The 22781-nt window shown below is 40.1% G+C and overlaps 1 protein-coding gene across 2 annotated transcripts in view; it reads left to right on the top strand.

Annotated features, from left to right (window-relative positions):
* Positions 1-22781, top strand: part of Radx (RPA1 related single stranded DNA binding protein, X-linked) — an 87642-nt gene that overhangs the window by 47977 nt on the left and 16884 nt on the right. For both annotated transcript variants that reach the window (XM_063280302.1, NM_001127377.2), the window contains 1 exon segment: positions 9076-9137. In XM_063280302.1, the coding sequence (XP_063136372.1) occupies positions 9076-9137 (62 nt within the window).

The raw sequence follows: 22781 nt of genomic DNA on the forward strand, positions 1-22781 counted from the left end.
TAAATTTCTCCTTTATCCTTGACCTTTCCATAACCTTTTTTCTTTAATAGTTAGTAGCTATGTATCATAAGAATATCCTACATTCCAATACCAAATTATGACTAACATATTAGGACTCATAAATGCATGTTATATGCTCTTATTGGCTGACTTAAATGATACAAATAAAACCATTTTCTTTTTGTTTATTCTTTTCTCATATATTACACTGAAATTGCAGTTTCTCTTTCATCCATTTGCCAGTAAATTTCATGATGTCATTTTTGACAGCTGAGTAATATTCCATTGTATAAATGTACCACATTGTCTTTATCCATTCTTCCATTGAGGGACATTTAGATTGTTTCCAGTTTCTGGCTATTACAAATAAAGCTGCTATGAACATGTTTGAGCAAGTGTCCTTGTGGGAGGATGGAGCATCATCCTTTTGGTATATGCCCAGGGGTGGTATAGCTGGGAGCTGGGTCTTAAGGTAGAACTAATCCCAATTTTCTGAGAAGCTGCCAAACTGATTTCCGAAATAGATGTGTAAGTTTGCACTCCCACTAGCAATGGATGAGTGTTCCCCTTGTTCTACATCCTCGGCAATATATGCTGTCACTTGATTTTTGATCTTAGCCATTCTGTTGGGTGTAAAATGGGATCTTGGGTCATTTTGATTTGCAGTTCTCTGGTGAGTAAGGATGTTGAACACTTAACTAAGTGTTTCTCAGCCATTTGAGACTCCCTGTTGAAAATTCTCTCTTTAGATTCATATCCATTTTTAATTTAGTTTGTTGAAGTCTAGTTTCTTAAGTTCTTTATATGTTTACGGATGGTGAAAATCTTTTCCCAATCTGTAGGCTGCCATTTTGTTCTATTAACAGTGTCTTTTGCCTTACAGAAGCTTTTTAGTATCATGAGTCCCATTTATCAATTGTTGGCCTTAGTGTCTGAGCCGTTGGTGTTCTGTTCCATAAGTTGTCTCCTGTGCCAGTATATTCAAGGCTATTCCCCATCTTTTCTTCTTTTTGGTTCAGTGCATCTGGTTTTGTGTTGCGATCTTTGATCCACTTGGACTTGACTTTTGTGCAGGGTGATAGATATGGATCTATTTGCATTCTACATGCCGACATTCAGTTAGACCAGAAACATTTGTTGAAGATGCTTTCCTTTTTACACTGTATATTTCTGGCTCTTTATCAAAAATCAGATGTCCATAGAGGTGTGAGTTTACATCCGGGTCTTCAATTCAATTCCAGTGATCAACCTGTTTTATGTCAATACCATATAGTTTCTATTATGACAGCTCTGTAGTAGAGCTTGAAATCAGGGATGTTGAAGTTCTTTTATAGTACAGAATTGTAAAACCATTTTCTAGTCAACATTTTTGTAAGTGTGTACAATACATGCTGCCAAAGGATTTCAAAATAGATGTATTTTAACTATTTTTAGTTATTTAGGTTTCTCTTAGTTTTTTCTTAATAATTTCTAGAAATATGTATTTCACTAATTTAAGTTTAATGCCATGTAAAATATCTTACTAAAATTTTATAGTCAAATGTTATTTCCATTGTTCATGATGATCATTTATAGTTCACTTATAACTAGTTGTAAGGATTAAGAACATGGTGAAATTAAGGAAATATATTAATGAAGTAAAGTGAATAATATAATGTACCGTTTTATGATTTATAATTACATCAGTTTTCCTTTTCTTTCTTTTCTTTAAATCCTCTCACATACCACTTTTTGCGCTCTCTCTCTCTCTCTCTCTCTCTCTCTCTCTCTCTCTCTCTCAAATTCCAGGCTTCTTTTCATTGTCATTACATACATATATGTATATACATGTATAATCATAAACACATAAATACAACCTGTTCAGTCTGTATAAAGTCACTCGTATGTTTATTTTCAGGGCTGACTATTTGGTCTTAGATAACCAATTGGTATGCTTTTCCTTGGGTAAGAGGATCTATTTCTCCTATTCTCACTATTCCTTAGTTGCCGGTGGGATTCCTTGTGTGTGCTTTCCCCAGGCTGGAAGGATGAAGCAGAGCCATGAATAGGTGGGGTCAGCAGGATCCTGGTCCAGCTGGGAGTGCAGGGAAACAGGCTGTTCCAGCTCTTTTAGGTGGTCCTCAGTGAAACACCTCTCTTAGACAATCTTCAGTGAAACCACATGTAGGCATACACATTATTCGGGGTGGGCAAGAGCTATATATGAACCCTGGAGAATGGGAAGGAGTTTTCAGGGTGAATGTAAATCATTGGCTAGGGTTTAAAGTCCTGGGAATGCTTTATTTGCATAGAGAGTCATTCCAGGAACCTCGGGTACTTGCTGGGCAGGTTCTTATCTGGAAAATGGAAGTTGAACCTGTAGTTTTGCCAAGGACTATGTGACCTTCCTCAGGTACAGGGTGTGGAGGGTGGGCTCCACAGATAAGGTCTGGCAGAGAAGAGGAAGCCCTGCTGGAAAAGGGAGTCCTACTTAGGAGCTGAGCTCAGAGGATCTATCTGGACCTGGTAGACGGTGACCTTAAATAGCAGGGTTTCCCCATGACCATGAGTTTTATTGTAGGGTTATGGTCTCATTGGCTTTCTCTTGTCCACTTTAGCATGTTTATTGTTGTTGTCTTTGTTCTTCTCACATCTGAATAGTCATGACGGTGAGACTTTATGTGTGTGCAGCTTCTGGCATTGCTAGGAGATGCACTCTCACAGCAGATGCCTTGATCCTCTGGCTCTTATAGTCTTTTTAGCCTCTCTTCTGAAATGATCCCAGAGCCTTAGGTATAGAGGTGTTTTGTATATGGGTCTAGGTTTCACAACTCTACATTTTTATTGGTTGTGTTTTTCTATAATGGTCTCCGTCTGATCCAAAGGGAAGTTTCCTTGATGAGGGGTAAGGACTACTCTGATGTCTGGGAAGAAGCACAGGAATTTAGAATGCAGTTAGGGATTATGTCGGTTTAGTAAAATGGTAGTTGTAGGTTCTCCTCCAAGACCCATGAATTCAGTGACCCTCAGTATTTGGTTAAGTTTCCAGTACAAGGCCTGATATCCCTCTAGTCAAAGATGTCTTAACTCCAATTAGAGAGCTGTTGTTTACTAGCAAGGTATTCAAGCCACTACTTCACCTTCAAAGTTACCCTGCCATGGTGGACATTGTTGTGGTTCATAAGCATCATAGCTCGGTAGTACTGTTGGTTGCTTCTCTCCTTTGGAAGCTTGCGTGGGGCCTTCTGGTACCATGAAAGCTAATCCTCAGGTAGGAGGCTTTCAGGTCAGTTCTAGGCCCCAGATAAGGCACCAACAGTAAATCAAACAAATTTTCAATTAGGTCTTTCTGGGTGAGCCAAAGAGGTTAATTAGAGTTCTTACGGGAAAGAGCACGAGGGGTATCAAGTTCCTTGGAGAAAGTTTGATTCTGGCTGTCAAGATATCTAATTTCTTCTTGTTGTTATCTCTTCTTTGCACAGGACTACTTAGCAAACCACAACCAACAGCGACCAACCAACAACCCACATGCCTCTTGGGGGCCTAGCATTTCTATGCTCTCTGAAAAGTCCACAGATTTCCAAATGTCACGCAATTGCAGAAACTATCTGCAGCTGGCAAAAATTATGCCTCTGCTAGAGAACGAGGCAAATTGCTGTCACCTGTTCCACATAATCTGATGCACTTCCATATCCACACCTGGAGTTAAAACGAAAACATAGTCCCGTGATATTTTTGTGTTTTTCAAGGAAACCAAAATTCTCACTACAGCCCCGTCCTCCCAGGCAACTGATAACTTCCTATAACTTCCTCAGAGTTGTGGCCTTATAAAGACCCCTCTTTCAACCTTACCCTGTCTGTGACTGAACAGTAAAGACCCAAAAGAAGTAATTACATATTGAGAGTTCAAGCAAACAATGGTCAGTCATACCCAAAGGACAGCATTCCCCAGTATTCCAACCAGATAAGGCACCAACAATAGATCAAACAAATTTTCAATTAGGTCTTTCTTAGTGAGCCAAAGAGGTTAATTAGAGTTTACATTCTCTGTGGCTTACATTCCTTTTTTAATACATTTTTAATTTGAGTAGAATTACACCGCTTTACACCCCTCCCCAACATACTTTTCTTCTTCCAGCCTCTCCTGGGTACTTCTCCCTCCAATCCTTCCCATACTCCAGTAGTCTCAAATTGATAGCCATTTTTCTTTGATTGTTATTGTTACATGTATGTATTCATATGCATGTACATATTTATATAAACAAAACTTGCTGAGTCTGTTTTGTTGTTTATGAGTTTACACTTTCAGGGATGACCACTTGGTATTTCATAGCAACTATGAGAGCTCATCCCTGAGAGAGACTAAAATTCTTCCTCTCTCTCAGTAGGCATTTGTTGCCTAAAGTGTTTTGTATGGAGCATATGAAATTTTTCCCTTCCACATTAACATGTCCTTGGATATTGCCATTGTTCTGATCTTGTCTATATAGACATTTTTAGGAAAGACTACTCTTGCAGCAGACTTTCTGATATTCTGGTTTTCATCCCCTCTTCCGAAATGTTCCTTAAACCAAAAATGCAGTAGCTGTAATAATCATGTATCCACTGGTACTGGGCTTCCCACAGTCTGTCAATTTCTGCATTATGTCCAGTTGTGATTTTCTGCGATGGCCTCTTTTTGTTACCTGAGTGTTTCAACTATCAAAGGTAGCTGTTAAAAGATAGCAAATTCAAAATCCACTTATCTGGAGGTAGGCCTGTGAGTGTAGTGATGGCTACAGGTGGCAACAATGGAAGGGGAAGTGGCAGGAGACTAAAACGGAGGAAGCTGCTTACCAAGGAAAGGTATATCAGGAACAAAGAGGAATAGTGAGCTATGGTCTTGAACTAGGCATTTATATTTGTTGATAGTGAGGGGTGGGGAAGGGATGTTGACTTACCAGGCAAAGGTAGTTTACAAACGAAGAAGTTTCAAGGTTACAGGTCTGGAAATAGACTTGTAACTTTACAGATGGCATTGGGTTGGGGAAAGGGCAAGGAAAAGGAACACATATCTTACCCAGGAAAAGTTGCTGGCAAAAAAAGAGGGTTCTAGGGCTATCTTATCTATCTTACATTCCTTTACCCCTTCACTGTTGTCAAAACCTTGAAGGGAACAACATAGATGTTCCATTTAGAGCTGAACATTCAGCAGTTACTTCTCAGCACTGTGACCAATATGAATCTCTATAATAAGTGCTAGTGGCTTCAAAAAGAAGCTTCCCTGGCCAAGGGTCATAGCAGTATAATAAATGTTTAGAAGGCAACTTAAGAGATGGAGTATACCTACTGAGAAAGACCCATAACTGTAGCTTCGCTATTAGGGTCTATGATCTCCTTAGCCATGGGCTTTTGACTACCTTTATCATACGAGATTCCAATTCTCTTGTTTGGAGTGAGCCAAATCTAATAGAAAAAGGGTCACATCACTATTGCACTAGCGGGCACCTTGTCTGGCATGTTGGTGATATGTCAACAGCTTGTATGTATAGTGCCTCCTAACAATGAAAACTGGTCAACAGGTAGGAAGCTTCCAGCTTGGTTTGAGCTTAATTTCTTCATGCTCTACAACCAAAATCTGTGGTGTCTTCAGTCAAAAGTCTAACAGATGGAGAGTCAACAGCAGTATCAGTAGCTTATATTGGTTTTAGGGACCTCAGAATCTTTGCTGAATAGCAGATCAAAAGGAAGTAGTCCATCCCTGATAATAGAAATTTCATCTAATAACCACATGACTTCTGGGAGCATCCTTTCCTGCCTGTTCAGAGTGCCTTTGTTCACACGCTCAAGCTGATTTTTAACTTGTATAGGCACTGGGTATTTCAGGATTTTTATCAATCAGTTTTTTTTGTTTGTCATCCATTCCTTTCCAAACCACAATGATCTCATGAGTTTTAAAGGTTTGCAGAGTGCCTGTGCTCTGTGTGAACTGATCTTCTATCCTTCCTCCTTCTGGGGGGCTTTCATATCTCTCAGATGCTTTTCTAAATCTACAAAAAAAGTCTCACTGATTAGCATTACACCATCTATAAAACTGTCTTGCAAAGTGTGATCATGGCCTCTTTGACAGTCCCAGAGTCAAGACTATGCTCTCACCTGCTGTTTCCTCACAGGCTCCTTACATCTGGAAATCTCTAGGGCCAAACTCCACCTGGCTGATGCTTTTCCTTTGACTACATCTGCTACTGAGACAGCCTTGAGCTGAACTAAGAAATTCCCATTCCCAATATCCTTGCTTATAGAAGAGAGGTGTGTATCAGTAATTCTGGGGATGAAGTGCACTCCTGAGACAATCTTGGTCTTACTAACACTCACTGCTCTCTCACTATACCTTCGTTAACTTCTATTCAGGCTTAAACATTTTCTCATGGCTCACAAGAATTGAATTTGGCTTTCGGGCTTCTTTTTTTTTTTTTTTTCCGGAGCTGGGGACCGAACCCAGGGCCTTGCGCTTGCTAGGCAAGCGCTCTACCACTGAGCTAAATCCCCAACCCCCCACATTTGCTTTTTGAGTGATCTAGATAAGCACTTTAGTCTGCTCTTGTCTTTTCTTAAGTCCTTTTAATTGCTTTAGCACTTTACAAAGCTGATGTACATGCCAATCTAAGTCTTTCAGTCTGTCCTACCTCAAAGATTGTGGGTCACCATGGAGTTCAGCAAAGCCACTAAAGCTCCATAACAATCCCTAGGTCCCTGCTGCATCAACCAACCCCTTCCTTGGCCCAATGAATTGTGCATCAAAGACTTCCTGTGCATACGTATGTCCTTCACTAATGCTTGTCATTCTTTTGCCTTCAAGTTCCTGATGTTCATGGATACCTCAGTCAGCGATAACCAAATGTGTCTAAGGGCTCTTTTAAGTCACCCTCAGAATGATTTCCCTCAATTATGTAGCCTTTGTCTTTTAGAAAGCTGCATAGTTTGAAGTCAGACTATTCTAGATTACAGTAATTCACATTATTATTCAGGACGTTATTAAAGCTCCAACTATATTCTGCATGTTTTTCCTTCCTCTGTGTCTTAATTAGGGTTTCCATTACCATGAAGAGACACCATGTCCAAGGCAACTCTCATAAAGGACAACATTTAATTGGGGCTGGCTTACAGGTTCAGAGGTCCAGTTCATTATCACCAAGGCAGGAACATGGCAGTGTCCAGACAGGCATGGTGCAGGAGGAGCTGAGAGTTCTATAGCTTCACTGAAAGGAAACCAGGAGCGAACTGTCTTCCAGGCAGCTAGAAGGAGGGTCTCAAAGCCCATCCTCACAATAATACATGTCTTCAAACAAGGCCACACCTACTCTAATGAGGCTACCCCTCCTAGTAGTACCACTCCCTGAACCAAGCATATTCAAACCACCACACTCTGTATCAAAGGCCGGACCTGAGAGGTATCTTATATCACTTCCACCTCACTTTGTCCATCTTCATTGCCCAGTTCTTCCCGTGGAATTCAACTTTGAGTATCCCAAGAGAGGCTATTTAGGACAGATAATTTTTACTCTTTTCCATATGTTCCAATAAGAAACTGCAGGTCAATGCCTCTATCATATTCTCTCTCCCCCTTTCCTCTCTATCTTCTACTTTTCCTGCTTACTTAGTAGCTAGTGCAGAGCACAGCATCCACATGGTTTTTTTTTCTTCTTCTTGTACTTCCTCCATGACATAGGCAGAATCATTCTAGGCAGAAAACTGGAACTCAGTCGCTTATTTTATTGCCCAGGACCACACAACTGACACCACAACATGCTTCAGATTCTGTCCCAGAAATGTTATTTCTGTGTATTAGAATATATTATTCTCAACCATTTGGGGGGGCATCTCCATATACACATGATAGATGCTATCCATACATCACAACATCTTGCCATTCCATAACACATAGAGGAAGACTGTCAATCTGGAATTCTCCAGGGATAGCCCACCTTCAACACAGTAGCCTTGTTTAGCCTTGCCAGGGACAATGCAAGGGCTACTAAAGCAAGAAGGCACAAGATTCTATACCACACCAGGAAGGGCAATCCTACGTGCATTCCCTGCATAGATGCTCTACCCTCAGACAGCCTAGCTTCGATTGCATGCTTCATAGCCCACAGATACAATGCTACTTCCCAAGATTCCTCTTTAATTCTGTTGTGTCATAGATTAGGATTGTGTGTTGGGTGAACTTCTCTGGTAAGATGGACAAACATCTATTTCAAATGATTCTTTTCAGGTCTAACTTCTTATACCAGTAAGTTTAATTGGGATTATTAACAGGGTAAGGAGTCATTTACTGGAACCAGCTATACCACTGAAGTACCATCCCTCCCCCATTCTTAGCCACTGTTAAAGTGCTTATAGAATTCAATTCAAGGGAGGGTAGGAAATTTTCAGTTCCTTCCCTTTATGAAGGAACACCAGTCTTCTTGTGCTATCTTTAGTAATCCCAGCTGCTGATAGTTCAAGAAGGCAGTGGCCATGTCATGTACAGAGGACAGCATCAGGCAACACTGTTTATCCTGGTACTGTCTTGGCCTGTAAAAGGAGCTGTTAGCCCTAAATAAAATCAGGGTAGGATTCTATTGGATATAACTGAGTTAAAGTTTGAAGGGCGAAAGAGAGTTAATCAAACAGAAGAAAAGAGGCATAGAATTGTTCCTTGCTTTAAAAAAAAGACATGCAGATCTGAAGTAGTATGGAACTAACTGCAACGTAAAGTTGTAGGTCAGGGAAGATGGTTGTTTTGCAGAACTGTTGAAGAAAACAGGAGAACAAACCAGGTCATTGCACTTATTTTGATATGATATGATTTTCATATGATAGTGAAAATGTTTGCATCTTTAGTTGATATATAATGAAGTTAAATGTTCCTTTTTATAATAAAATTTAACTCCTTTGGAGGGTTTTTGAACTACATTATGTTTGGATTTTTGCTAATTATGGGTATATTTAATATATTACTTTAAGAAATGTATTGAATTAAAATAAATTCTAAATAGACTCAATTAGGTTTTTTTCCCATCTAAGTCTCTTTTTTTATGATTTGTGGTTATCTCATTTTCTTATCATTTGCAGGGTTCCTGTTCCTCAGCCACATTCTTCTGCACAAATGAAAGGAAACAAACCCAACATACCAAGTATGTTCATTCCATCGTGTGTTGCCGTTTAAGCTATTATTATTTCTTACAAAAGGTGGTGGAACTCTGTTGCACGCCCATTAGTATTTGATTTCACTCTCCAGTGTTTTGTTATGGCTCCTATTAGCAAGAGACGAAGCTTCTCATATTGGTTTAAGTCATCATTAAAACTATTGAAAAGTTCATGCAACCATAATAGTGACTGCCAGAGCCTGGGACTAGGAATATAAGCATGCTTATAAGGTACAGTAAACAGGACTTATTCTAGTGCTCTATAATACATTAAGGCAAGTAGAGTTGACATTTGATTGTACAGACCTAGAACAGATTAGAAATATGGATCCAAACACAAATGCTAAGTTTATGAGGTAATAGATCTTTCTGTTCCCTTGCTTTCATCATTATACATTGTATACACATATGCAAGCATTTTATTGCACACCATAAATGTGTATACTTGGATGCTTAACTCATTTTTTGTTATTAATTTATCTGAACACCTACAAGTATTGAAAAGGTAAAATGTGCTTTAAAGAGAGATTCATCATCAACATAGAGAAGCTATTGACTAAAAGGAATAGATTAGCTCCAGATACAAAGCAGAAAACACTGACACGCAGAAATGAGGATTAAAGTTGATGCCTCCAGGAAGAAGGACAGATGTGTGTGCGAGGGAACTGATTGCAATCTCGTCGGACAGTCTTGTGACTGTGGCCATGTGCTCATGATCCTAACTGCTGCTAACAGCGAACTGCTCTTTTAACTAAAAGAAATGTTTATTTCTAAATATTTAGTATGTTTTAGTCCCAGAGTGGACGTTTCAAAGCACAGCAACTCCTGAAGGAGAGAAGAAAAGTGTTCAAAGAGACATTTTTTGCCACATAAGTTTGTACAGTATTATTCATTGTGCTAGAAAATTCAAATGTCGCATACTTGATTACTACCCAACAACATTTGCTGAATATCTATAATAAACTGCAGTTTTAGAGAAGTCCACAAAATATTTTTCTTGTTATCAAGAGAAATTGCCTCTCATTTAGCATACTTAGCAATGTGCATTGTTCCATCTATTTGGATGTGCTCTTAAAATGTCAACAGTGTGACTACAAAATGAAGGCCATTGCTTCTGTGTTAAGAGTGACTCCCATCAGCATTTTTGTCCTAAAGCTCTCTCTTAAATTTTTCTACTGTCCATAACACTATTAGGTAGGGATCACTTGTAGTAAGAAATGTACTAATGATGAGCTTTAAGAATTAAAGTAATTATAAAAATGTTTGTTCCTTTGGTAGCATAGCAGCAAATGTGAGTTTTATTTTAGCAGAAGAATAGCTAAGTAGGTTGAATTTTAATTGGCAGGCAGAATAGGGAAATCAAAGTAAGTCTTCTTTGGGACTTTTTTTGTTCATTTGCTTATAATTGGCCATGGACGGTGCTTTCAAGGAAGAGGAGATTGAATACAGTGTTCTAAGCAAGTGTAACTTCCTATTGACAGGGTTGACAGGGTTGACAGGGTTGACAGGGTTGACAGGGTTGACAGGGTTGACAGGGTTGACAGGGTTGACAGGATTGAGCTTAGGGTTGGTTTCTGAAGTAATTTCATAGTGTAATTTAGTACTGGTCAAAAGTCACTATAATTATTTGGTTTACATGGAGTCTTTTTCCCATTAATTAATTTATATATTTACTTTACATCCGGATCACAGCCCACTTCTCCTCCCAGCACCCCCTCCCCACACCTCAAGTCACTGTCTTAAGCCAAGGGATCATCTCTCTGGATTAAAGATTTTAGCCCTTTACCTCCATTTTGACTTTTGGTGTGAATTTTATTTCAAACCTTCACCCAGACAAAAGTGAAACTAGCATTTTGTTTCTATTATCTTCTTAAATGTGATGTATCAGTAAATGGTGCCAAAAGATTTTGGTACTGTTTTTATTGATAGCTACATGAAATGAAATGTTGGGTTTGTTTTGTTTTGTTTTTGATGTGTGTGTGTGTGTGTGTGTGTGTGTGTGTGTGTGTGTGTGTGTATACGCGCATGTGCACAGTTGAGCACACATGTGTACTCATGAGTATGTACAGGTGCCTGTGTGCTATGGCATGCGGAACTCAGACCATAAACTTGAGTGCTAGTTCTCGCCTTCTACCTTGATACAGCCTCTCTTTTTGTTTGCCACTATATACACAAGGCTAAGTAGGTTCTGAGCATTCCAAGGTTTTCCTGTTTTCTGCCTTCTATATCCCTCTAGAATCACTGGGATTACCTGCTTTATTTGGTTCATAGAATTTGAAATTTTTTTTTTAAAGTTCTATGTAATACTATTTTTTTATTTTTTATTTTATTTTTTAACTTGGGTATTTCTTATTTACATTTCGAGTGTTATTCCCTTTCCCGGTTTACGAGCCAATATCCCCCTAATCCCCCCTCCCCTACTTTATGGGTGTTCCCCTCCCAACCCTCCCCCCATTGCCGCCCTCCCCCCAACAATCTAGTTCACTGGGGGTTCAGTCTTAGCAGGACCCAGGGCTTCCCCTTCCACTGGTGCTCTTACTAGGCTATTCATTGCTACCTATGAGGTCAGAGTCCAGGGTCAGTCCATGTATAGTCTTTGGGTAGTGGCTTAGTCCCTGGAAGATCTGGATGCTTGGCATTGTTGTACATATGGGGTCTCGAGCCCCTTCAAGCTCTTCCAGTTCTTTCTCTGATTCCTTCAACGGGGGGTCGTGTTCTCAGTTCAGTGGTTTGCTGCTGGCATTCGCCTCTGTATTTGTTGTATTCTTCCTGTGTCTCTCAGGAGAGATCTACATGCGGTTTCTGTCTGCCTGCACTTCTTTGCTTCATCCATCTTGTCTAATTGGGTGGCTGTATATGTATGGGCCACATGTGGGGCAGGCTCTGAATGGGTGTTCCTTCTGTGTCTGTTTTAATCTTTGCCTCTCTGTTCCCTGCCAAGGGTATTCTTGTTCCCCCTTTTTTTTATGTTTTAGACTTTTATGCCTGCAAAACAAGGGCATCACACATAAAGTATACATTTACATGAGATGTTTATCACTGGAAATTCTTGAGTTTGGACTCAGAGAATATAATATGTTACTTTTCTTCTAGACTAGAGTTGGATTCCTTGGCTGAGCATTGAGCACTGGGAAGTTTTCTTTGAAATACTTTTTAAAGTTAGCACTGTACCTACATCATGTTACCTCTTCAGAGTTTCTCCTTCCTCCTTTCCCTTTATACTCCCTTGTCCTCCCTCCCCCGCCCATGTGTGTGTGTTCCTAAAAGCATTACAACATGTCTTGTTCCCACAATGTTACTTGTCTGTCTATGATTTCAGGGCTGAGTACTGCAGGCTTTTCTGAGAGACCTTGTTCTTTTTTTTTTTTTCCTTCTATCTTTTTTTTTTCCAATTTTTTTTTTAATTAACTTGAGTATTTCTTATATACATTTCGAGTGTAATTCCCTTTCCCGGTTTCCGGGCAAACATCCCCCTCCCCCCTCCCCTTCCTTATGGGTGTTCCCCTCCCAACCCTCCCCCCATTGCCGCCCTCCCCCCATAGACTAGTTCACTGGGGGTTCAGTCTTAGCAGGACCAAGGGCTTCCCCTTCCACTGGTGCTCTTACTAGGATATTCATTGCTACCTATGAGGTCAGAGTCCAGGGTCAGTCCATGTATAGTCTTTAGGTAGTGGCTTAGTCCCTGGAAGCTCTGGTTGCTTGGCATTGTTGTACTTTTGGGGTCCCGAGCTCCTTCAAGCTCTTCCAGTTCTTTCTCTGATTCCTTCAATAGGGGACCTATTCTCAGTTCAGTGGTTTGCTGCTGGCATTCGCCTCTGTATTTGCTGTATTCTGGCTGTGTCTCTCAGGAGCGATCTACATCCGGCTCCTGTCGGTCTGCACTTCTTTGCTTCATCCATCTCTTGTTCCCCTTTTAAAGAAGGAGTGAAGCATTCACATTTTGATCATCCGTCTTGAGTTTCATGTGTTCAAGGCATCTAGGGTAATTCAAGCATTTGGGCTAATAGCCACTTATCAATGAGTGCATAACATGTGTGTTTTTCTGTGATTGGGTTACCTCACTTAGGATGATATTTTCCAGTTCCCTCCATTTGCCTATGAATTTCATAAAGTCATTGTTTTTGACAGCTGAGTAGTATTCCATTGTGTAGATATACCACATTTTCTGTATCCATTCCTCTGTTGAAGGGCATCTGGGTTCTTTCCAGCTTCTGGCTATTATAAATAAGGCTGCTATGAACATAGTGGAGCACGTGTCTTTTTTATATGTTAGGGAATCTTTTGGGTATGTGCCCAAGAGAGGTATAGCTGGATCCTCAGGCAGTTCAATGTCCAATGTTCTGAGGAACCTCCAGACTGATTTCCAGAATGGTTGTACCAGTCTGCAATCCCACCACCAATGGAGGAGTGTTCCTCTTTCTCCGCATCCTCGTCAGCATTTGCTGTCCCCTGAGTTTTTGATCTTAGCCATTCTCACTGGTGTGAGGTGAAATCTCAGGGTTGTTTTGATTTGCATTTCCCTTATGAGTAAAGATGTTGAACATTTCTTTAGGTGTTTCTCAGCTATTCGGCATTCCTCAGCTGTGAATTCTTTGTTTAGCTCTGAACCCCATTTTTTTATTAACTTGAGTATTTCTTATATACATTTCGAGTGTTATTCCCTGTCCCATTTTCCGGGCAAAAATCCCCCTCCCCCTCCCCCCTCCCCCCTCCCCTTCCTTATGGTATTCCCCTCCCAGCCCTCCCCCCATTGCCGCCCTCCCCCCAACAGTCTAGTTCACTGGGGGTTCAGTCTTAGCAGGACCCAGGGCTTCCCCTTCCACTGGTGCTCTTCCTAGGATATTCATTGCTAACTATGAGGTCAGAGTCCAGGGTCAGTCCATGTATGGTCTTTAGGTAGTGGCTTAGTCCCTGGAAGGTCTGGTTGCTTGGCATTGTTGTACATATGGGGTCTCGAGCCCCTTCAAGCTCTTCCATGAACCCCATTTTTTAATAGGGTTATTTGTCTCCCTGCGGTCTAACTTCTTGAGTTCTTTGTATATTTTGGATATAAGGCCTCTATCTGTTGTAGGATTGGTAAAGATCTTTTCCCAATCTGTTGGTTGCCGTTTTGTCCTAACCACAGTGTCCTTTGCCTTACAGAAGCTTTGCAGTTTTATGAGATCCCATTTGTCGATTCTTGATCTTAGAGCATAAGCCATTGGTGTTTTGTTCAAGAAATTTTTTCCAGTGCCCATGTGTTCTAGACTCTGCCCCACTTTCTCTTCTATTAGTTTTAGTGTATCTGGTTTGATGTGGAAGTCCTTGATCCACTTGGACTTAAGCTTTGTACAGGGTGATAAGCATGGATCGATCTGCATTCTTCTACATGTTGACCTCCAGTTGAACCAGCACCATTTGTTGAAAATGCTATCCTTTTTCCATTTGATGGGTTTGGCTCCTTTGTCAAAAATCAAGTGACCATAGGTGCGTGGGTTCATTTCTGGGTCTTCATTTCTGTTCCATTGGTCTATCTGTCTGTCTCTGTACCAATACCATGCAGTTTTTATCACTATTACTCTGTAATACTGCTTGAGTTCAGGGATAGTGATTCCCCCTGAAGTCCTTTTATTGTTGAGGATAGTTTTAGTGATCCTGGGTTTTTTGTTATTCCAGATGAATTTGCAAATTGTTCTGTCTAACTCTTTGAAGAAATGGATTGGTATTTTGATGGGGATTGCATTGAATCTGTAGATCGCTTTTGGTAAAATGTCCATTTTTACTATATTAATCCTGCCAATCCATGAGCATGGGAGATCTTTCCATCTTCTGAGGTCTTCTTCAATTTCTTTCTTCAGTGTCTTGAAGTTCTTATTGTACAGATCTTTTACTTGCTTGGTTAAAGTCACACCGAGGTACTTTATATTATTTGGGTCTATTATGAAGGGTGTCCTTTCCCTAATTTCTTTCTCGGCTTGTTTCTCTTTTGTGTAGAGGAAGGCTACTGATTTATTTGAGTTAATTTTATACCCAGCCACTTTGCTGAAGTTGTTTATCAGCTTTAGTAGTTCTCTGGTGGAACTTTTGGGATCACTTAAATATACTATCATATCATCTGCAAAAAGTGATATTTTGACTTCTTCTTTTCCGATCTGTATCCCCTTGACCTCCTTTTGTTGTCTGATTGCTCTGGCTAGAACTTCAAGAACTATATTGAATAAGTAGGGAGAGAGTGGGCAACCTTGTCTAGTCCCTGATTTTAGTGGGATTGCTTCAAGTTTCTCTCCATTTAGTTTAATGTTAGCAACTGGTTTGCTGTATATGGCTTTTACTATGTTTAGGTATGGGCCTTGAATTCCTATTCTTTCCAGGACTCTTATCATGAAGGGGTGTTGAATTTTGTCAAATGCTTTCTCAGCATCTAATGAAATGATCATGTGGTTTTGTTCTTTCAGTTTGTTTATATAATGGATCACGTTGATGGTTTTCCGTATATTAAACCATCCCTGTATGCCTGGGATGAAGCCTACTTGATCATGGTGGATGATTGTTTTGATGTGCTCTTGGATTCGGTTTGCCAGAATTTTATTGAGTATTTTTGCATCGATATTCATAAAGGAAATTGGTCTGAAGTTCTCTTTCTTTGTTGGGTCTTTGTGTGGTTTAGGTATAAAAGTAATTGTGGCTTCATAGAAGGAATTCGGTAGTGCCCCATCTGTTTCAATTTTGTGGAATAGTTTGGATAGTATTGGTATGAGGTCTTCTATGAAGGTCTGATAGAATTCTGCACTAAACCCGTCTGGACCTGGGCTCTTTTTGGTTGGGAGACCTTTAATGACTGCTTCTATTTCCTTAGGAGTTATGGGGTTGTTTAACTGGTTTATCTGTTCCTGATTTAACTTTGGTACCTGGTTTCTGTCTAGGAAATTGTCCATTTCCTGCAGATTTTCAAATTTTGTTGAATATAGGCTTTTATAGTAAGATCTGATGATTTTTTTAATTTCCTCTGAATCTGTAGTTATGACTCCCTTTTCATTTCTGATTTTGTTAATTTGGACGCACTCTCTGTGTCCTCTCGTTAGTCTGGCTAAGGGTTTATCTATCTTGTTGATTTTCTCAAAGAACCAACTTTTGGTTCTGTTTATTCTTTCTATGGTCCTTTTTGTTTCTACTTGGTTGATTTCAGCTCTGAGTTTGATTATTTCCTGCCTTCTACTCCTCCTGGGTGTATTTGCTTCTTTTTGTTCTAGAGCTTTTAGGTGTGCTGTCAAGCTGGTGACATATGGTCTTTCCTGTTTCTTTCTGCAGGCACACATAGCTATGAGTTTTCCTCTTAGCACAGCTTTCATTGTGTCCCATAAGTTTGGGTATGTTGTACCTTCATTGTCATTAAATTCTAAGAAGTCTTTAATTTCTTTCTTTATTTCTTCCTTGACCAGATTATCATTGAGTAGAGCCCTGTTCAACTTCCACGTATATGTGGGCGTTCTTCCCTTATTGTTATTGAAGACCAGCTTTAGGCCCTGGTGGTCTGATAGCACGCATGGGATTATTTCTACCTTTCTGTACCTGTTGAGGCCCGTTTTTTCGCCAATTATATGGTCAATTTTGGAGAAAGTACCATGAGGAGCTGAGAAGAAGGTATATCCTTTTGCTTTAGGATAGAATGTTCTATAAATATCTGTTAAGTCCATTTGGCTCATGACTTCTCTTAGTCTGTCGACATCACTGTTTAATTTCTGTTTCCATGATCTGTCCATTGATGAGAGTGGGGTGTTGAAATCTCCCACTATTATTGTGTGAGGTGCAATGTGTGTTTTGAGCTTTAGTAAGGTTTCTTTTACGTATGTAGGTGCCCTTGTATTTGGGGCATAGATATTTAGGATTGAGAGTTCATCTTGGTTGATTTTTCCTTTGATGAATATGAAGTGTCCTTCCTTATCTTTTTTGATGACTTTTAGTTGGAAATTGATTTTATTTGATATTAGAATGGCTACTCCAGCTTGCTTCTTCTGACCATTTGCTTGGAAAGTTGTTTTCCAGCCTTTCACTCTGAGGTAGTGTCTGTCTTTGTCTCTGAGGTGTGTTTCCTGTAGGCAGCAGAATGCAGGGTCCTCGTTGCGTATCCAGTTTGTTAATCTATGGGGAGTTGAGGCCATTGATGTTGAGAGATATTAAGGAATAGTGATTATTGCTTCCTGTTATATTCATATTTGGATATGAGGTTATGTTTGTGTGCTTTTCTTCTCTTTGTTTTGTTGCCAAGACAATTAGTTTCTTGCTTCTTCTAGGGTATAGCTTGCCTCCTTATGTTGGGCTTTACCATTTATTATCCTTTGTAGTGCTGGATTTGTAGAAAGATATTGAGTAAATTTGGTTTTGTCATGGAATATCTTGGTTTCTCCATCTATGTTAATTGAGAGTTTTGCAGGATACAGTAACCTGGGCTGGCAGTTGTGTTCTCTTATGGTCTGTATGACATCTGTCCAGGATATTCTGGCTTTCATAGTCTCTGGCGAAAAGTCTAGCGTGATTCTGATAGGCCTGCCGTTATATGTTACTTGACCTTTTTCCCTTACTGCTTTTAAATATTCTTTCTTTATTTTGTGCATTTGGTGTTTTGACTAGTATGTGACGGGAGGAGTTTCTTTTCTGGTCCAATCTATTTGGAGTTCTGTAGGCTTCTTGTATGCTTATGGGTATCTCTTTCTTTAGGTTAGGGAAGTTTTCTTCTATGATTTTGTTGAAGATATTTACTGGTCCTTTGAGCTGGGAGTCTTCACTCTCTTCTATACGTATTATCCTTAGGTTTGATCTTCTCATTGAGTCCTGGATTTCCTGTACATTTTGGACCAGTAGCTTTTTCCGCTTTACATTATCTTTGACAGTTGAGTTGATGATTTCTATGGAATCTTCTGCTCCAGAGATTCTCTCTTCTATCTCTTGTATTCTGTTGGTGAAGTTCATATCTATGGGTCCTTGTCTCTTCTTTTGGTTTTCTATATCCAGGGTTGTTTCCATGTGTTCTTTCTTGATTGCTTCTATTTCCATTTTTAATTCCTTCAACTGTTTGATTGTGTTTTCCTGGAATTCTTTCAGGGATTTTTGTGATTCCTCTCTGTAGGCTTCTACTTGTTTATTTATGTTTTCCTGTGTTTCTCTAAGGGAGTTCTTCACGTCTTTCTTGAAGTCCTCCAGCATCATGATCAAATATGATTTTGAAACTAGATCTTGCTTTTCTGGTGTGTTTGGATATTCCGTGTTTGCTTTGGTGGGAGTATTGGGCTCTGATGATGCCATGTAGGCTTGGTTTCTGTTGCTTGGGTTTCTGTGCTTGCCTCTCGCCATCAGATTATCTCTAGTGTTACTTTGTTCTTCTATTTCTGACAGTGGCTAGACTGTCCTATAAGCCTGTGTGTCAGGAGTGCTGTAGACCTGTTTTCCTGTTTTCTTTCACCCAGTTATGGGAACAGTGTGTTCTGCTTTCGGGCGTGTAGTTTTTCCTCTCTACAGGTCTTCAGCTGTTCCTGTGGGCCTGTGTCTTGAGTTCACCAGGCAGGTCACTTGCAGCAGAAAAGTTGGTCTTACCTGTGGTCCTGAGGCTCAAGTTTGCTGGTGGGGTGCTGCCTACAAGCTCTCCGTGGGGGTAGCAACCAGGAAGATCTGCGCCGCCCTTTCCGGGAGCTTCCGTGCACCAGCGTTCCAGATGGCATTTGTTGTTTTCCTCTGGAGTCAGAGATGTGGGCAGAGTGTAGTCTCTTCTGGTTTCCCAGGCATGTCTGTCTCTCTGAAGGTTTAGCTCTCCATCCCACGGAAGTTGGGTGCAGAGTACTAGAATTTGAACTCTTGTCTTCATATTTCTACGGGAAATGCTTTACCTCATGACCAAAAGCGAGTTGGGTAGGAAAGTGTTTATTTCATTTTATAATTTATAGTCTATCATCCAGGGCAGTTGGGGCAAAACTGGTACAGAAGCCATAGAGAAATGCTGCTTAATGGCTCGGTCAGCCTAGTTTCTTAAAGCACCCAGAACATCAGGTCAAGGGTGGCACTACCTGAGGTGATATAGCCCCTCCCACAAAATCATGATTCAAGAAAATGCCCTACAAACTTTCCTACGATCCAGTCCTATGGAGCTATAGGAAATAAGATGCCTTCTTCCCAGATGACCCTAGTTTGTGTCAAGTTGGCAAGAGGCAAACAATAACAGCAGAAATCAATCTTTTAAAAGTATTCCAAAGGCCGTGAACATAGCTCAGTAATTGTTAGAGTTTGCTGTCTGTCTCTGATAAGCGCCATAACCAAAAGAAACTTAGGGAGGAATGGAGAAATAGGTTTATTTTAGCTTACAGGTTACAATCCATCAAGGAAGGAAACCAGGGACATAGCTCAAAATTGGGATCTGGAGGCAAGCATTGAAGCAAAGATGAGGGCAGAGTGCTGCTTAGTAGCCCACTTCCTTGTGTCTATTCAGTACCTACCCGATGATGATACCGAGCCTTCCTAAATCAAGTAGTGAACAAGATGGTGTCCCACAGAGAGCCCGTAGGCCAGTCTTACTCTGTTTGAAATATTTCCACAACAAAATTAAGGGTAAACTATTAAAACACTTTTGCATCAATGGCAGACCTAAGTTTAGAAATAGATAACTCTGGTTGATGAGTATGTTGATATTGTGTTAGTCCCTCTTTACCCAGTTTTTCTGGTTCCTTCAGAAAGGTAAAAATGGGCTTGAGGGACTTCTGTCTGTGAAATACCTAATTAATTCATAAACAATAAGTAGAGTTTGGCAAATTACCAGGTATATAGGCAAAGATTAGTTTTGCACAAGCTCAAAAAGAAGAAATTTCATATAGTACAATAAGGTTTTTCTTTTTAGTTGTAGGTTACTCATCAAAAAGAGTACTTGGACAAAGGTTTAAGCCAATACAAAGTCATTCTTAGCCAGTGGGTGACAACACTGGGTGTTCAGGATCCTGAAGTAACACCAAGCCTTTCTCCAGATGAGCTTCTAAGCACAAGAACTATGCCCTGGGTCGACACACTTCCGATAACAAGAACAGTTAGCCAGAAGTAGAACTACAAAAGCCAAAAATTAGAACATTTACTTGGAGACTTTCCCATAACTATGGACTTTGTTTGAGTTTTGGCTGATGGTGCTGTCTATGCGCTGAGTTTTAAAGCCTGAGTGGCACTTCCATCCTGGACTCAGTCGTACTAATGTCTGGGGGCCTGTTACAGTTTTGGTGTGCTTCATCAAAAGCAAGAGGCAGAAAGTAGTCTAATGACTAATGACATGCCAAAGGACCAAATCATGAAGGACATACTATAGGAAGAATCTTGTAATTTAGACATCAAAACAAAGAGTTTTGAAGATAATAAAGAATTGCATTGTTTTCATTTTAAGACTTTACTCTAGTGGCTCTATGGAGACAGGTAGAAAACAATTCTATGGGCAAACATGCCCAGATGCGAGGATGAAGGCCAGAAATACATAGTTGTGGGTATAAAAAAATGAAGAATGAGAAATGAAATGAGCCATAACTTTGAAAATGTAACTAATCTAGATGCTGATGGAAACTGAAAGTAGGAAAGCAATGAGTCAATGCTAACGCCTTCTCAGGTCCCCACACTTTGTCTCAAGTGAAGAGAAAAGAACTCCTTCAGAGGTTAGCAACTATGTTCATTTGCAAGGGTCACATAGTCAGGGCTTAGAACAGCATACATTTTATCCACACAGCCTGTAACTAAAAGCTATGAAGGTAGGTTAGATTTCTTCCGAGGCCTCTTTCCTTGGTTCAGGGATGGATGATCTTACCATCTTGATTCTGTGCCTAGAATTGTTATGGCAGAATCATAAAATAGTTCTATTTTTATGAACATCCTCAGTGAGTTCCACACTGGCTGTATTGTAGTCCCACCAATGAAGGGTTCCTTCCCCCTATTTTCATAAACATTTGTTGCTTAGTTTTTTTTTTCTTTTTTCTTTTTTTTACTTATTCACTATGTTGGCCCTGTGGGCTTTTTTTTTTTTTTAATGAAATTCTGCTGTAAAACACATTTTTGTGCTGGCCAAGCTGGTTCTCTCTTGCTTTTGTGTTTCTTTCCTCATGCCTTTCACCTATTTTGTTATAATGGGTCTCATTGTGAAACCTAGAGCCATTCTTTCCTCAAGCACTCTTGCCTTCCCGTCCTTTATTACTGATAACATCAGCTCTGGTCAGCCTAAGGTTGCCGCACCCGTTCCCTAGGCCCAGGCTTTCTGAACTCAGTTCCCTTTGTGCTCCTTAATGGACCTCCCATTTTCCTTACTCTTTCCTGCCTTCTCAAAAAGAGCCCTCGACTGAATTCTTTTTTTCTGTAATTGTCCCCCATCCCCGTGGGTTTATTTGTTTGATTTTTATTATTGTAGTTTTTCCTCTTTGATATTTTGACTTTGGTTCAAGTACTGTTTCTCTGGTTTAATTTTGATTTTTTCCTATATTGCTATTATTTTTATGTTTCGCTGTTTGTGGAAACAGTAATAATATGAAATATGATGCTATTAAGTAATTATGCTATTAAATACCATGGGTCATGAAAAAAAACAGAAAAATCAAACAGCAAAATATAAAAACTAATAAATCCCCTTTCCCTTTTGTAATGTTTTGGTTTCTTCTTGAAAACTGAACATTTAGAATATTATGATGCAGTGACTATAGAAATCAGCCTTTTCTTCCTCAAAGGCCTTGCTGTCCCTCCACCCCCTAAAAACTACAAATGTCCCTTTTTTCTTGTAACTTCCTCCAATTCTTGGGAGAAACTCATTGTATGTGGCTACACAATTCCATTGCTCAACTGTGTTCCTCTATTGTCCTGACAGACATATCCCCAAACAGCAGAAATTAAAATAAAGTACTTCTCCCAGCCTTGACCAATTGGCTCTGTGCTGTGTCCCTCCTTCAGTTCTTACCTAGACCTCCCCAGAGCCTTCGGAGCAACTTGAAGTGAAAGCTTAATTAAGCTCTCAGGCTTTTCTGAGTTTGCCACTCAGAGGGAGCCTTCTCCCAATTACCTCTGTATGATATATGTGTGATTTGAATGCACCAGTTTCAAACCCAAAATTTCAAACTGCCTTTTCCTCTGTGACCTTAGACAACTGACTCTTTATCTCACTTCCAATCTCCTGATTTAGATTTCTGAAGGTAGTTTATCCACTTCACTGTGCTTTTAAGGCAGACCAACTAACTGCCTTTTCAGCCTTAAGTAAGTGACACGAACCAGAGATCAGGACCTTATGTTGTACTTCAGGTATGCCCTGGCAGGTTAGAAGAGATCTAAATTGGTCTTGGAAATGGTTCAGTGAGGAAAGTGCTTGCACGGGAATGGAGACCTGAGTGTGGATCTCCAGCAGTGTAAAAAGCTAGGCAGGGCAGCTCACAGCAGTAAGCCCTGGCAAGTATGGGGCCCAAAGGAGAGTGGGAGATACTCTGAGCTTGCTGGCCCACCGACCAAGCTAAAAATAAAGTAAGTTTGCTGAGACAGCCTGTCTAAAAACAGAAGATGGAAATCAAAACATTGATTTTCAAGGTTTTTGATTGTTTTATTCATTTATTTACTTTCCTGGGGGTTTTTGTTTGTTTCTGAGAGAAAACCATGGATTGGAAGGCCAAG

Source organism: Rattus norvegicus, chromosome X, assembly GCF_036323735.1.
Source record: "Rattus norvegicus strain BN/NHsdMcwi chromosome X, GRCr8, whole genome shotgun sequence".
NCBI lineage: Eukaryota > Metazoa > Chordata > Mammalia > Rodentia > Muridae > Rattus > Rattus norvegicus.